General features: G+C 37.6%; 1 protein-coding gene across 3 annotated transcripts in view; it reads left to right on the forward strand.

The window, feature by feature from the left end:
* Positions 1-16,107, forward strand: part of KCNH8 (potassium voltage-gated channel subfamily H member 8) — a 214,237-nt gene that overhangs the window by 150,835 nt on the left and 47,295 nt on the right. For 2 of the 3 annotated variants that reach the window (XM_042477363.1, XM_042477361.1), the window contains exon 8: positions 13,894-14,091. The exons of the other annotated variant lie outside the window; for it this stretch is intronic. In XM_042477363.1, the coding sequence (XP_042333297.1) occupies positions 13,894-14,091 (198 nt within the window). The remainder of the gene's footprint in view (positions 1-13,893; positions 14,092-16,107) is intronic. 3 annotated transcript variants of the gene reach the window in all.

A 16,107-nucleotide genomic window follows, 5' to 3' on the forward strand; every position in this document is an offset into this window, starting at 1 on the left:
GCTGTGGCAACCTCATGCCAAGGCTCCTTTTGGCGCCCTCAAAAGAGTGCCATAGCTGTGGTGCCAGTAACATGATCATCTGTATATCTTAAATTGCTGATCGTTCCACCAGTTTTCACACCTCTTTCCTCCAAGTCTATTCTTACTTTGCACATTATATGTTCTGCTTTTAAATTAAATAGATAGGATGATAAAATGCATCCTTGTCTAACCCTCTTTGCCAATTGGCAATCAAATGCTTTGCTATAATCTATAGAGCACAGGTTGATTTTAACTTTGAAGATTCTTGCCAAGCATGCAGCTACTGTATTTGTTAAACAATTTTCCACAGGGTTTTTTTCCTTCCTCTGAAATCCTTTGGTGTGTTCTGTTAGCCAATATAAGTTAGCAATATCATGTCTAGTGTTTCTTCCTTTTCTGAACCTAGCTTGGACATCAAATATTTCTCACTTGATATATGGTAAAAGTCTGTTGTAAAATTTTATACATCACTTTACTTGCATAAGAGAATAATACTGTGATCTGATTATTACTACATTCCACAGTGTCCTGTATTTGGAAATTAGAATATATATTGTGCATCTTCAATCTGTGGGCCTTATTTGTTTTCCATATTTGTTGACAGATTTTGTTAGAATTTGGATGGATTCCATCTCTATAGCTTAAAATAGCTCTATTGATATACCATCTGTTCCTTGTGTTTTATTTCTCCATATTGCTTTGAGAACAGATTCCACTTCACTTTTTAAAATTGTTGGTTCATTGTCAAAAGGTTCTTCCTTGAACAAATCTGCCATCCTTTCATCTTTTTCATATAGTCTCCCAGTGTATTGCTTCCGTCATCCTTTTTATTTTACCTTGATTGTATAATATTTTCCACTACTGTTCATATGGCAACTCTAGTCTTGTTTTAAATTTTGTTTTGATTTCTCAGATTTTGTAGAAGCTGTCTCTTTGTCTGTTTTTTGTTAGTTTCTGTTTCATTCAACTGATTATTAAAATAGTTCTCTTTGTCCCTATGCGCAAATCACTGAACACTTCATTTGGTGTTCTGACCTTATCCCTGCCACCTTATACTTTTGCTTTTACTCTGTCCTTAACTGTTTGGAGAGTTTTATCAATCATCTAATTTATCCTTGTACTGTCCACAACAGGGGTAAGTAAAATTACAGGATCTAGGAGCTGATTTCCACTCCCCAAACCCTTTTGAGACTGCAGAAGTCTCTCCTGTGGAATCTTTCAGTAGTTTAAATTAAAAAATAAATAAATAAAATCTCCCATTGGCACACTCCTTGTTTTCAAAGAGAAGCAAGGCTGTGATATATATATATATATATATATATATATATATATATATATATATATAGAGAGAGAGAGAGAGAGAGAGAGAGAGAGAGAGACTTTTTCTTATCAAGATCCAGTGTAGTTAAATTAACTCCAATTGCAATTGCAAAATGTTTTTGTTGATAAGACATTGTTCTTCTTTGTCACCTCTTTACATTTATTCTTTAGGGATTTTCTAGGTTTAATAAAACTTTTTTAAAAAAAATTCAAACAGAAGGCCTCAGTAGAGATTAAATTATGACACAGACATAGACACAGCCCACATACTATAAACATGTTGTAATGTTATTTCTCCTTGAATGCAAACTATGAATTAATATATAGAGAGAATCTGATCTCAAAGAAGAGAAGCCTTGAAAAATGGTGGACTTCCAAAACCAGGCCACAATCCTTCCTTAGCCACCTCTTTAGTTATACCCTATATTTGTTTATTCTCTGCAGCAAGTCCCAATAGAATTTACTCAATAATAAGTGTGCTTAAGATAGCTGACTTAATAGTTATATTCCAGAGTTGGGGGAACTAAAATCAGTGGAGGGCAGATTCTAGAGGCATTACCATGTCTTTTCACATTAACATCAGGTCCTTGGACAAAGGACCAGGTGGAGTTTCTCCCTTTGGCACTTTGGCACTTTGGCTAGGAAACAGGCTTCATTCACCAATGCCATTCCCTGAGAAGTTTGATGGTCATAGCTTTTACTTCCAAGAGCCATGCAAGGAATAAGGTGGGACAGGAAAACAATTTCAGGCAATAACTGATTTTAAGTCTTCAAATATTCTTTCCAGTCCTATCCTGGGGAACAACAAACAGTCTCCCTAGATGGTTTGGGATCATTTTCCCCATGCTATGTATCTTTATCTGGAAGTAAACTCCATTGAGATCAGTGTGATTTTTTTGCAGCAGACATACAAAGAATTGCACTGTATATTTTTATATACATCTTTTCAGTCAAGATCCTCAAAGCAGCCACTAGGCAAAAATATTTACTGTGATCATTGTAATCATATTCTTGATGTTGTTCTTCCTATTGTTATGTACCTTAAAGTTGCTTCCGACTCATGGTTGACCCTAGGCTGAAAATATGTGATTCACCCAAGGTCACCCAGTGGGTTTCCATGGCCTAGCAGGGAATTGAACCTTGGTCTCCAGAGCTGTAATGCAATGCACAAACCACTACATATTTTCAACATATTGACAAAGAGATTTTAATGGTTGATTTCCCGCCCCCCCAAGAGTGATGGTAATGAAACCAGAAACATCCACCAGCTCCTTCATTAATGCTTCTGCAGTCACCAGTAATTCTTATCAGCAATTCTGGAGATGAATTTTGAATATATCCTTTAGGGCAGGCACTTGTGTTTCTAGGATAAAATTCTATTTCTACTCCTACCCTGAGAAACAACTGATAATTAGGAAGCATAATGAGCAGAGTTAGCAATACTATCCAAAACAATCTATTTTTAAATTTGGAATTATAATATACATTATACACATACACATATAAAATGACATTTGCCCATGGACTTTAATCTGTACACCTTTTAATAATTTGTAAACCACTTTATCCAATAACTGAGATGATGATGATGATGATGATGATGATGATGATGATGATGATGATGATGATGATGAAAGAAGTAATCAAATGAAAAAACTTATATATAGGAAAGGAGAAAAAAAATGCAAGGAGAACAACAGATAGTTGCTACACTATCCAAAACAAATAGAAAAAAAGTATGAGTAGCAGTATTCAAAACTGTCAAAATGAGAGTTTTATAGGGTTAAGAGCCTATAAAAAAAGAAAGAGAATAAAAACAGAGTTGTAACTAGAGTAATACTGCTGCTGCTCTTTCTGTTTGGCACTTCTTTAAAAGAGAAATATTAATGTATCATTAGAAAAGATAGATTAGAAAAAAATATCATATCTCACGAATGAAGAGATACATCATTTCCAAAGTCTGTGTGTGGTGGTGATACCTTATCACAACCACCCAAAGGAATAAAATTAATCACACTAGACATCAATGTTCTCCAGCTACTTCATGAGGCAGAGCTTATTTGATTTTTTAAAAATGCAGGAAAAGGAAGGTAACATTTTGAGGGTGATCTGTTGGTGTGACGGGATGCAGAGGAAGGATCTATGTTAAGTATAAAGTAGGCCTCCCCCCCCCCCCCCCAATGATCGTGAGCTTACCAGGTACAAAGGGAGTAAAATAAAGGCAATAAAATTTGTTTTTCTATTCGAAAATTCAAAGATATACTGTATGTATCTGGAGAAGTATAATGAAGACAAAATGAAAGAACAAGACATCATAAACAACCATAATGCTTGAAGCTAGAGCAGCTATATTATTTTACAGATACATCCTATTTTATGGACCAAATGGAGAACAACAATACATGATGGGACTATCCTTTCTTTACCTAAGTATTTGTACTTGAGAAATGTTATTCAGCATGAACCAATAAAGAAATCACAAACACCTGGCAGAAAAAGCAGTTCAAAGCAATTAAAAAATCATATCTGACAGTTTTCATTTCTTGGGCAATCTAACAAAATTTGTTTCTTTATAATTTTGAGAAACTAGCAATTTTGCCAAAAGTATTAGTATTTCAAGTGTACATCAACCACATTCATCAGTTTGCTTTTTCTAAAGAGACTGCAAGTAGTGTTCTTGCTGTATTTTTTTTTAAATCCATTTTACATTGTCATGAGGAAACAGCAATTCATCTTTGGCAACCTAGCAGCAGAGTGCTTGGATAGAAAATGGAGAAACTTGAGTGGCTACCTGTGGCTGACCTACTTGCATTGTTCTCTTATTTGCTATCATTCTCATTGCTTCGGAGGAGATCTGCCATATGTTAGCAGACCTGGAAACCATGATCACATTTTACTAAACAGACATTATAGAATGCAGCCGAGTTTTTACAATACAGATCCTTGGCATCCCCACCCCCCTTTTCACTCAATACTTTTATTTTCAATAATTTTCAGAGGCTCAGAGGATTAAGTCCCATTTAATTCAGTCACATTTATTTTTTAGGAGCTCGGTATAAGATTGCAAATTAATAGTAAATCTTAAAAGTGGCAGCTGTATTTCTGGTCTTTATGAGACCCTTTGATAAATCTTTATATGAGTCACCATGTTCTAATGTTATGCCTATGCCCCAACTCCAGAAACATTTGTGGAGGGAAATACAGGTTGAATCTCCCTTTAGAATTCCGAAATTTGAAATATTTCAAAAAGTAAAAGTTTTTTTAATGTGTGGCTGAGTAAGTGACACCTTCACTTTCTGATGGTTGAATATACACTAAATATGCACAAAATTATTTAAAATATTGTATAAAATTGCCTTCAGGCTATATGAATAAGGTGCATAAAAATTATGTTTAGACCTGGGTCCCATCTCCAAGATATCTCATTATGTATGTATATGCAAATACATGTATTCTAAAATCCAAAATAAATAACTAAGCAAAACACTCCTAATTCCAAGCATGCCAGGATGTGACCCTGAACATGCTACTATACAATCTTATGTTCCTGGTGGGGATAATATGGAGCCCTGGTGCTCTTTGGGTTTGCCTTAAAAAAAAAAAGAGCTTGAAAAGGTTACTTCTGGGTTACAATTCCCAGAATCCCCTGGCCAGCAGTGCCACTGGCCATACTGGATAAGGAGTTCCAGAAATTATAGTGTAAGAAAAATAACTATTCCAAGCTCTGGAAAGAACAAAGGAACAAAAAAGCATGATTAGTCCTCTTTCTAAGCTCTGCATAGGAAGAAAAAATAACAACAATATGCACTTGCTTCATTTTATCATACTGTGGGTTGCATGTGTCACAGGTTCTTTGGGCCTTCTTACCCTCTTACTGAATGCACCAAGCAGCTAGAAGAAGAATTTATTTACATTTGATGTAGATGGTTCTTTGTATCCTGCTGTCCCTGGCCCACTTGAGCTATTGATAATGAGATGCATGAATCAAAATGTAGGCAGATTGAGTTTAAAAGCAGAAAACAACTTGTAAAATAGTGAAATGTTTTTATTGCTGACTGTAAATGCTGTCTTCATCACCTGTCAAATTCCAGAACACATTCATATTTTATCTAATGTTGGAACAATTCCCAGAGACAGTCAAACCAACCAGGAATCAGAATCATCCCTATACCTACAGTTCATTTTGGATAAGATTTTCAAAAGCAAATTTAATAATCCCCTAAATCTGCAGAAGCATTTGGTCATCCATCCTTCTTTTGTTACTGTAAAACATCAATACCTCTATTATACTAGCATTTTTTTTAAAAAAATAAGATCCTGGAGAAATGCAAACCTGCACTAAAATAACTTCTTAAAATCTGGATACAAAATCTGCCATGAATTGCAACATTAAAATTTAGGTAACCTCTCTGTTGTATAGTCATTTTAGTGGGGCCTGAATCCTTTCGGTAATCCCAATCAGAGTAGAATCTGTTGTTATATGGCGAGTCAACATTTTAAGTAAACCTCATTGATTCTAATGTTTGCTGTAGCTGGATATAAGCTAGGACTTGTTTTTCTCCACACTTTCAGTCTATGAATAAATTATGGGTGTTAGCCAGTTGCAGTTTGTTAGCTGAAAAGGAAAGAAATCAAATAAAAAAAATCAATGGACATATTTTGTGCCCTGAGTCTCGTCTTGCAATGCAGTGAATTCATGTTCAGAATATTTCCATCATGTTTAGAATGCATGTCTAACTTGATTTTAGTCTCATTCACATTATACACAGGAAGGGAATCTGTGTGATTTAAAACAACAATAAAAACTCAATAGCATGGTCACTGAGAATATTCATTTCCCACCACCATTGATGCCTGACAAGAGCATCCATTGAGAGGAAATATATCTGTGTAGGCAGCTTTCCAGTGAATATGAAATCCTGTGTGATGACTATTTTAGATCCCCAGAGAAATCAATGCATGTAGAAATATATGCACATAGACTTCCTTCTTGCAGATGTCTATTCCTACTTCATTTATGTAATAGTGGGCAGGGACAGCACCAAACCCTGTATATCCCTTTAATGTTTCAGGTCCTCAACATATTTTTAACTCTCTATAGAAATATAAATTAGAAAGGCTTCAAATTCATTTCCAGAATACAGCGCACATAAAGTGAGTATGTGATTTGTCATTTATTCAAATTTGTTGCTGCTAAAGGAATTTGCAGCCAATATTTGATTTACATCATTCCAATACCTCCTCTAACCCATAAAGGAGCAGATGAAACAAAAACATATAGGTAAAGTATCTTTATTATCATGTAAATGATTTCACTTAGGATTTTAAGGGGGGAGAGTTTGGTAGAACCTACAATCCTCAAAATCTGTTTCACGTGCCATGGTCTGCATAATGCAAAATGGAACAAAAGCATTTGTTTTGTGGGGAAAGCCTGTGTTTGCTAATTGGTCCTGAACTTGCACAAACAAGTCTTAATATTATGTTTGATAAAAAAATTGGTTCATAAATATGCATTCAGAAATCCAACCTGAAATAGCTGATGAACCATACTATAGTCTTCATTTGAGTCCCATTAGATAATACACAACTTTGTGATCAGCCATATGTATTTGCCTAGTATGAGTTCAGGAAAGGTAGAGCCACTAGGGATCACATTACAAACATACAATGGCTAATGGAATGCACCAAGGAATTCCAAAAGCAAATCAGCATGTGCTTTTTATAGACTATAGCAAAGTCTTTGACTGCATTGATCACAGGAAACTATGAAATGTTCTCAAAGACACATGAGTCCCACTACATTTGATAGTCCTGATGGGAAATCTATACACAGGAAAAGAGACCACTGTCAGAATAGAATATGGAGAAACAGAATGGTTCTCATTTGGCAAGAGGGTCAGGCAAGGGAGAATTCTGTCACCCTACTTGTTCAACATATGCAAAAAACATCATATGAAGAGCAGGCTTAGATTTAGGAGGAAGAGTGAAGATAGGAGGAAAGAACATCAACAAGCTTAAGATATCTGGATGGCACCATATTACTAGTAGAAAACATAATGGACTTGGAATGACTACTGAGGAAAGTCAAGGAAGAAAGTACAAAGGCAGGCTTAATGCCGAACATAAAGAAAACAAAAAGAAGGACCACAGAGAAATTCAACCTAGACAATGAGGAAATCAATATAGTTAAAGATTTCTTGTACAGTACTTTGGACATTGAGCATAACAGAGACTGAAGCCAAGAAATAAGAAGATTAGGAATGGGAAGGGCAGCCATGATATAACTAGGCAATATATTAAAGGGCAGAGATATACAACTGAGCACTAAAGTTAGAATAGCCATGGTATTCCCCATCACTATGTATGGATCTGAGAGCTGGACACTGAAAAAAGTGAATAAAATTATACCTTATTTGAGATGTTCTAGAAAAATGTGCTGAGGATACTGTGAAAAGCTAAAATAGCAAACGAATGAGTCATTCAAGCCAGAAAAAACCCTAGAAGCCAAGGTGATCAATTGAGGCTGTCATACTTTGGCCACATCATGAGAAGGCACCACACCATCACTAAATGCCAAAGGAGGAGGAGGATGATGATGATGCTGATTGATGATGATGATGATGATGATGATGATGATGATGATGATGATGATAGAGTTTATTTATATCTTCCCGCCTCTCCCAATTGGATTGAGGTGGGATCACAACAGAGTTTCAAAAATACAATTAAAACCTTACAATATTATTGTCACACAAGCTAAAACCACAGTTAAAAACATAAAATCAACTATCATGAGGTCAGATGCTCTCGTTCCATACAGAAACAGTCTGTAATTCATAGAAGGTCAGGTGGGTATGCACGTCGAAAAAGCTCTGTCTTAGCCGCCTTGCTGAAAGTTTCCAGGGATGTAGCAAGGCGGATCTCCTCTGGGAGTCCATTCCATAGTGTGGGGGGCAGCTATACTAAATGCTTTTTGGGAACTAGAAACATATTTAATTGCTGGTATCTCTAACAATTTCTTCCCATTTGTTCTAAGAGTGCGGGGCGTATTGTATAGGGAGATGCGTTCCCGTAAATAACTTGTGCCCAAGCCATGAAGGGCTTTAAAGGTAATAACCAACACCTTGTATTGTACCCGGAAGCTAATTGGAAGCCAGTATAGATCTTTCAGAATAGGTATTATGTGGTCAAATCTCAAGGATCTGGTGACCAACCTGGCTGCCACATTTTGCACTAATTGGAGCTTCCGAACTTAATACAAGGGTAGCCCCATGTAGAGCGCATTGCAGAAATCAAGACGAGAGATTACCAGAGCATGTACTACAGCTTCAAGGTCCTTTCGGTTGAGGTAGGGTCGCAGTCGACGTATCAACCAAAGTTGATACCAAGCACTTCTGGCCGTCGCATCTACTTAAGATGACAAACATAGAGACGGATCCAGAAGTACTCCCAAACTGCGAACTTCATCCTTCAGGGGAAGTGTGACGGGGGTCTAGGAGTGGCTGACAAATTTCCTTCCCTGGACCTAAGGATCCTATGGCAAGTACCTCCATTTTCTCTGGATTCAGCCTGAGTTTGTTTTTCCTCATCCAGCCCATTACCGACTCAAGACAAGGATTCAGAGGGGAGCTGTCATCCTTAGTCACTGTAACAGATGGGGACATTGAGAAGCATATTTGGGTGTCATCAGCGTACTGATAACAAATGTATATAAGGGAGGAGCCTCAGTGTACAGTGTGGGTGGATGGTGTTGTGTATATTGCGAGAGACTGTCGGTGAGAATGAAATCTGAAAATATTGGAAGGAAAAGTAAAAGCCTCCTTGTGAGACTTCAGTGTGCAATCTTGTTTGCTACTTCTGTGAGTGGGAGAAGCTCAGTGTGGCTTCTTTTGGTGTTTGTCCAGGTGCAAAGCTTCAGCATAGTGCACTTCAGGTCACACAAGCGCGCCAACAGGCATGATTCATTAGAAAATACAATAATGCTAGGAAAGGTTGAGGGCAAAGATATACAACTGAGCATTGAAAGGTTGGGGATAGTAGAAAAAAGAAAGACTGCAAGCCAGATGGCTAGACTCAATTAGTGAGGCAAGGGGAACACATGATAAGGGAAGGAAATCTGTATAATAGAAAGTAGCATATGGAAGTATTTGAAGAATACTGTTACAGTAACAAAAAAATTATATGTATACTAAGTTTGAATCTTATTTTTACTGTATTAATAATAATTGTAATAAAAAAATTAAAAAGAAAGTATGAGATATAGAGAGGAATCGTGACAAAGCGATTTTAAAGAGACATGTGTAGAAGCAGCATTCATGTCTCTTTAGAATAGCTATGACAGAAGAGCATACTTTTAGCAAAATTAATTTAAACACTTTAGACCCTGGCAGTATGCACTGCACCAACAGGCAGTCATTTTTGCCCATTTGGCAACCAGCATATTTTAGGCTAATTAAGAAATTGAAATAGTTAAGATTGCCCATACCTTGGATCAAACACTGATCAGAATGGAGACTGCAGTCAAGAAATCAGAAAAGGATTTGGAAGGAGAAGGGCAGCTATGAAAGAACTAGACAAAATCCTAAAGTATAAAGATATACAGCTGAACACTAAAGTTAGAATCATCTAAGCCATTGTATTCCCCATTATGATGTGAGAGCAGGACAGTGAAGAAAGCACATAGGGGGGAAAAATTCATTTGAGATGTGGTGCTGGACAAGCGTGCTGAGGATACTATGGATGGTCAAAAAGACAAACAATTGGGTCCTAGAACAAATCAAGCCTGAAATCTCCCTGGAAGACGGGATGACTAAATTGAGGCTCTCATACTTTGGCTACATCATGAGAAGGCATGACTCATTAGACAAGTCAATGATGCTAGGGAAGGTCGAGGGAAGTAGAAAGAGAGGAAGAATGCATGTCAGATGGATAGACTCAATCAGGGAGACCATGGGGCTGAGCCTACAGGACCTGAACAGAGAAGTAGAGGATAGCAGAGCTTGGAGAAGTCTCAATCACAGGGTCATTATGTGTCGCTCTGGAAGGTGAAAGGTCTGGAATCCATGCCTTGTGAGGAGTGGCTTAGGGAGCTGGGAATGCTTAGTCTGATGAAAAGAAGGTTAAGAGGGAATGTAATAAACATTTGAAGGGTTGCCATATCAAAGAGAGAACAGGCTTGTTTTCCACAGCTCCAGAGACTAGGACAAAGAAGAATGGATTCAAACTACAGGAAAAGAGATTCCACCTAAATATTAGGAAAAACTTCTTGACAAGAAGAGCTGTTTGACAGTGGAATATGCTGCTTCAGAGTGTGGTGGAGTGTCCTTCTTTGGAAATTTTTAAATGGAGGATGATTGGGGATACTTGGATTGGTGTTCTTGCTTGGCAGGGGATTGGACTTGATGGCCCCTGTGGTCCCTTCCAACTCTATGATTTTATGATTCTATGAGTCAAGGTCGACTCGAAGGCAGCTGACAACAATGTATTCTAGGACTGGTTCACAGCTTAACTTTAATTTGGTAGTGGTGAAGCTGAACCCACACATAATTCACCCATTGCTGTTCTTCTGATTAAAATGGATTCCTTAATGTCATCACAAGAACTGTCTGACTAATTGTGATTGCTATCACTGTGATACTGTTACAACATATGCTTCCAGTATAAGACCTAATTGTCCTTTCGATCCATAAAGCAAATACGCATCGGGCTATTCAGTGTACAGTTGCAATCAGTATATGATTTATTCAGCCCTTTTAAACCGTATGCCCTAAACTGAATATTTGGCTTCTATCTATTTGTATAGCAGGAAACAGCCACTTATATGTGGTCTACCATGGTATTGACACAACAAACATGATTGTCATTTAAATTCATAGAAACTCCTGTTTCCAAGGCTATGAGTTAGAGATATATCCCACATTTTATTTCTATTTCTTTCTAATGCTTTCCTTTCATGCTGTATTCCCAAAGAAGCAGGAGGTGTAGGCTTGCTTTAGAAGATGTGATCTTCTAGGGAAAATGCTATACATTTCTCAGTTAATTTTGTACCAGCAGGTTAAATACTGCTGAGCTGCATATTAAAGCATAAATGGTTTAGGCCAGGTCTACACACACACATATGTAATGGGAATAGGGTTCCTAGGTTTCAGGGCCTGGAGCCTTTTCTCCAGTCCTCAGAGTGAGGAGAAGGAATCTTTGCATGAGGGCATTTCTTTGAAAAGTATCTGTGTATGTTGTATTTTTTGTGTTGTTGGTTACTGTTGCTGCAGATTGCTTTGGAATGACTGCTGTATTGTGGTTGGGTTTTGGCTCAGTGGGAATACTCAGCAGAGGGAAATACTCAGTTGCCTTGAGATTTATTACTTCAGAGATACTGAATATTTTACACATATATAAAGCATTACCAGTTTTTCTATGCAACTTATACTACCACATTAAATGCATATGGGAAACTATATGCTTGAAACATAACGTCATGGCAAGGTAAATTTTATCGTCTCACTGTGCAATGGGAATTCTAGGCATTTATTTTATTAATCCTAAATTCTTAAATAAGCTACATGCTGAGAAACAAATGCAAATGCTTTCAACTGTTTTATGTTTACTTAATGTAACACAACTGATGATTACTAAGGGTATACTATGTGCAACTGCATCCAGTTAATATGTGAAATGATGAAATGGCCATAAGTAAACCCTATTTGTACACAAGGACTAGTTCTTGGCATGAATATTCAATTACATTTTCTCATACTACTAAGTAGAATTGTACTGAAAGCTAGCAAGCAAAGATGCAGTCTGGTAATATATCAACAGGTATATATAAACAAACGTAAGTTTCCTGCCTTACAAAAATGTAATTAAGGTAAATTAACAGGAAGCAGTGCTATCTCGGCCAGTCAATATATAAATCTCTGAAATAATCACAGGAAAAAGGAAAGAGTTGACCTAACAACCATTTAAAACTTTACATTTTCTACTACTACTATGTGTGTGTGTGTGTGTGTGTGTGTGTGTGTGTGTGTGTGTGTGACATAAAAGTAAAGATGTATATCCATATATCGAACTGTTAAATGTTCTGCTTGGCACTTTGTGCTCTAGTTTGTTTCTGAATCAAGTATATTAAATTAAAGCCCACCTAACTACTACATATAAAAAGCTACATATATCTCTCTATATAAATACACACACATATACATAGACAGATATTTTATTGTTATAAAAGATGAGAAAAATAAATTAAAATGCAAACCCCTTTCCCTTTCTCCACCACACTGATATGCTCTTCCCATCTTGCTGTCCTTCAGACTTTAAAGTGCTACACTTAAGTTATTGAGAGAATAAAAGTTCAACAACACTTAGTTGGCTTCATGAGGCTCATGTTGGAAAATGTGGCTTCACAGAGAAAAATACTTCTAATTAAATACACAGAGAGTGTTGCTGTACGTCTTGAGCAGATCTTCAAAGATGAAGAAAGCAAAAGTGTTGGGTGGTGTCCTAAAGCGTCACACATCTACCACCATCTTTTTGTAGATATCTAGGCCTCCTACAACAACACCGAATTCCTCAAGGGATATTCTTCCATCACCATCTTTATCTGCATTTATTTTGGTTTTGTCTACGATTTCCTGCAATTGAGCATCTTTGAGATTGTTCCCAACCATCATCTTCAGAACCTGGAAGAGTTCCCCATTGGAGATATAGCCATCTTTGTCCATACCCAGAACTGTAGCTTTTCCAGCATGGTTCCACTTTCGTTAGACTACCTGCTATATTATTTCTTTTATGGGGTTGCATCACAGCAAAAAAAAAAAAAAAGAGTACGAACACCTCTTCAGCTCTGTTTTAATCTCAGCTCTCCCTCATTCCTTTGGGAATGTCAACACAAGTGTCTTCACTTCAAGATTTAGAGCTATGTACTTCATTTGCCTTCTTCTGAATTATATTATATTGCAGTTCAGTAATAAGGTATTTCTTATAGTGATACATATAGTGGGCCTTTAGTATCCACTGAGGTTTGGTTCCAGGAGCATCCAGGGACACCAAAATCCATGGATGCTCAAGTCCCAGCATGTACAATGGCATAATAAAATGGTGTCCCTTATATAAAATGGCAAAATCAATATTTTGTGGGGGGAATATTTTCCAGCTGTGGGTGGTGGAATCTGTGGATGCAGAATCTGTATAAACCTGCTCAGCATCAAATAACAAAAATCCTGTCTTTTGGTCTTAAAGTACAGTCGGCCCTCCGTTTTTGTGGGGGATCCATTCCAGACTCTCCCCTCCACACAAAAAAACAGAGAGTTACCAATATTCATGCCCCATAGGCTAGGCTTAAATGGGGTGTATGCCCATGAGCGCCTGCGGAGCACGCGCTGTCAGGATGCATGTCATTGAAATTAACAGAGGTCGCCTCTCCATAAATATTCAAGACCGTGGATTTTAAGTCCGCGATAACAGAGGGGTGACTATATTTTGAAACTGTAACTGAAATGAACTATTTATGTTATTGTAAATTTATACTCACCATAGGCCATGTTTCTTTGCCTCTAGGTTGGCTTCATGAACTGGGAAAACGCTTGGAGTCTCCATACCAAGGCAATAATACATTAGGAGGCCCATCACTCAGAAGTGCCTATATTGCTGCCCTATACTTCACGCTCAGCAGCCTCACCAGTGTTGGGTTTGGCAATGTGTCAGCCAATACTGATACTGAAAAGATTTTCTCTATTTGCACAATGTTGATTGGGGGTAAGTGAACACATTACATAGCAAATACAATAAGAATACAGGGCCCGAACAGACAGGCCAACCCTGAAAACCACCACATTTTAGAATGGGCTTGTGAGGATTTGGATGGCTTGGGGATGATTTTCAGACAAGAAATTATTTTTAAAACTGGGATTTTTTCTAGTGGCTTTGAGCATATTCTAGAGAGCCTGGTGTTGCAAAAATGAGGTCCATACATATGACCCATACTAAATAATTGCCTGATGAGTAGCTGAGATACAGGCTAGATACTCTTTGACAGGTGAACAAAGGAATACAGACTCAGTACTGAAAGGATTTTTTAAAGCTGGAATCCGTGTCACAGAAACCTTTTTCACTGCAGGAAACATGATGTGTAGATGTGATTCAGTTCCTGCTGACTCACACTAATTATCTGAACATCATTAAAGCTGATCTTAACAAAGTTTCCAACACCCCCACTATATTTATTAGATGCTAAATCAGGAAGGGATCTTAGCTTTGATCCTCTAGGCTGGCCTAACTATTCTAAGAATAGGAGACAAAGTGGGAATGGATAGAAAAGAAGGGGTGAAACGGCTACAGGATATGCAGAGACTGCATATCCATGTCAAGGGGGGAAAGTCCTACTGCCTTCCAATTTTTGTTTTGTTTTGTTTTGTTGGTTTTTGTTGTTGTTGTTGTTGCCATCTCTCTGTTGCTGTTGCTGTTGCTGCTGCAAATCATTCCCCCCCCCCAAAAGCCCTCCTTTACATTAGCATAACATTAGACCAGCCTAAGTTACCAACATGATTCCAAATTGATTTCAGACATCCAAATAAAGATTAACTGTGACTCTATACGGGAGTTTCTGAGCCTGTATTCAACAACAATATACGAACGTTTCAAAAACTTGCCTTGGTGCACAAGCTGGACATGATTTTCACTCTACTCTAACCATGGATCCCTCTATGTGCTGCCAATAAGTAGGGTGTTATGCTTCTGCAAACAGGTTTTGTTTTTCCTATGCAGCACCACAATATGACTGAATGCATGAATAACTTCAGTCCCATTGATTTCAGTGGCTCTGTTCCATGCTCTGAATCTATCCAAAAAGAGATACAGTACTAGTAAAAGAATTTATACAATCATTTATCAGAGGAAAAAGGAACTATATGGTTATGCTCCTCTGCCACTCCCCAGTAATGAATATATAGGTGGGTTGCCACATTATCACTATCATTCATAATTCTTCAAGTGCAGATGGTGAAAGCCTGCCCCACAGAGGCACCAAGTCTCAGTGATGCAATAATGGCAGTACTGTATTAGGTGATACTTCTCCAGGACTGGAGATCTTACCCATGGAGATCCTAGCCTGTGAATGGTCTGAATCTGGTCCAGTGAGGATCCAGAGAAACAAGAGTATACCTATGTGGGGGAATAAAAACATTGTCCCCAATAAGAATTCTCCTCCCGACATGAAATTTTCATTCAGTTCCCAAATTTCTGTGAGGATAGAAGGGTGGGGGAGAGCCATGCCTATCGCTTTGACATCATTGGAAGGCTGCTGCTACATTACAGAATTAATGCAGTTTTACTTGTAAGGGATCCATCCTATAGAATCCTGGAATTCATAGTTTGTTGTTGTGACACAGAGCTCTCTCCCAGTGAAAGCTAAACATCTCACAAAACTACAAATCTCAGAGTGCCACAGCATAAAGCCATGGCAGCTAATGTGGCTCCAAACTGTACCAATTCTGCAGTGTAGTTTCAGCCCACAAAAAGTGGGGGATAAATATAAATGGTAAATAGACAATGATTTTTTTTCCAAAAATGGATTTGACCTGAACAAAGCAACACAAGGAGAATTTCAGTGCAATAATAGTTGCAAACAAAGCCCGTTATGTTTAAAAGGGATTTAAAACAATATAGTTGGCATCTTGTTCAGCAATTATGAGATCGGAAGCCAGGCTTAACAACTTCATAACTTTGGGAATTCTTGTTTATGGTCATCAAACATGTCTCTGAAAATCTGTTTTT

Source organism: Sceloporus undulatus, chromosome 6 (genome assembly GCF_019175285.1).
Source record: "Sceloporus undulatus isolate JIND9_A2432 ecotype Alabama chromosome 6, SceUnd_v1.1, whole genome shotgun sequence".
In the NCBI taxonomy this organism is placed as follows: domain Eukaryota; kingdom Metazoa; phylum Chordata; class Lepidosauria; order Squamata; family Phrynosomatidae; genus Sceloporus; species Sceloporus undulatus.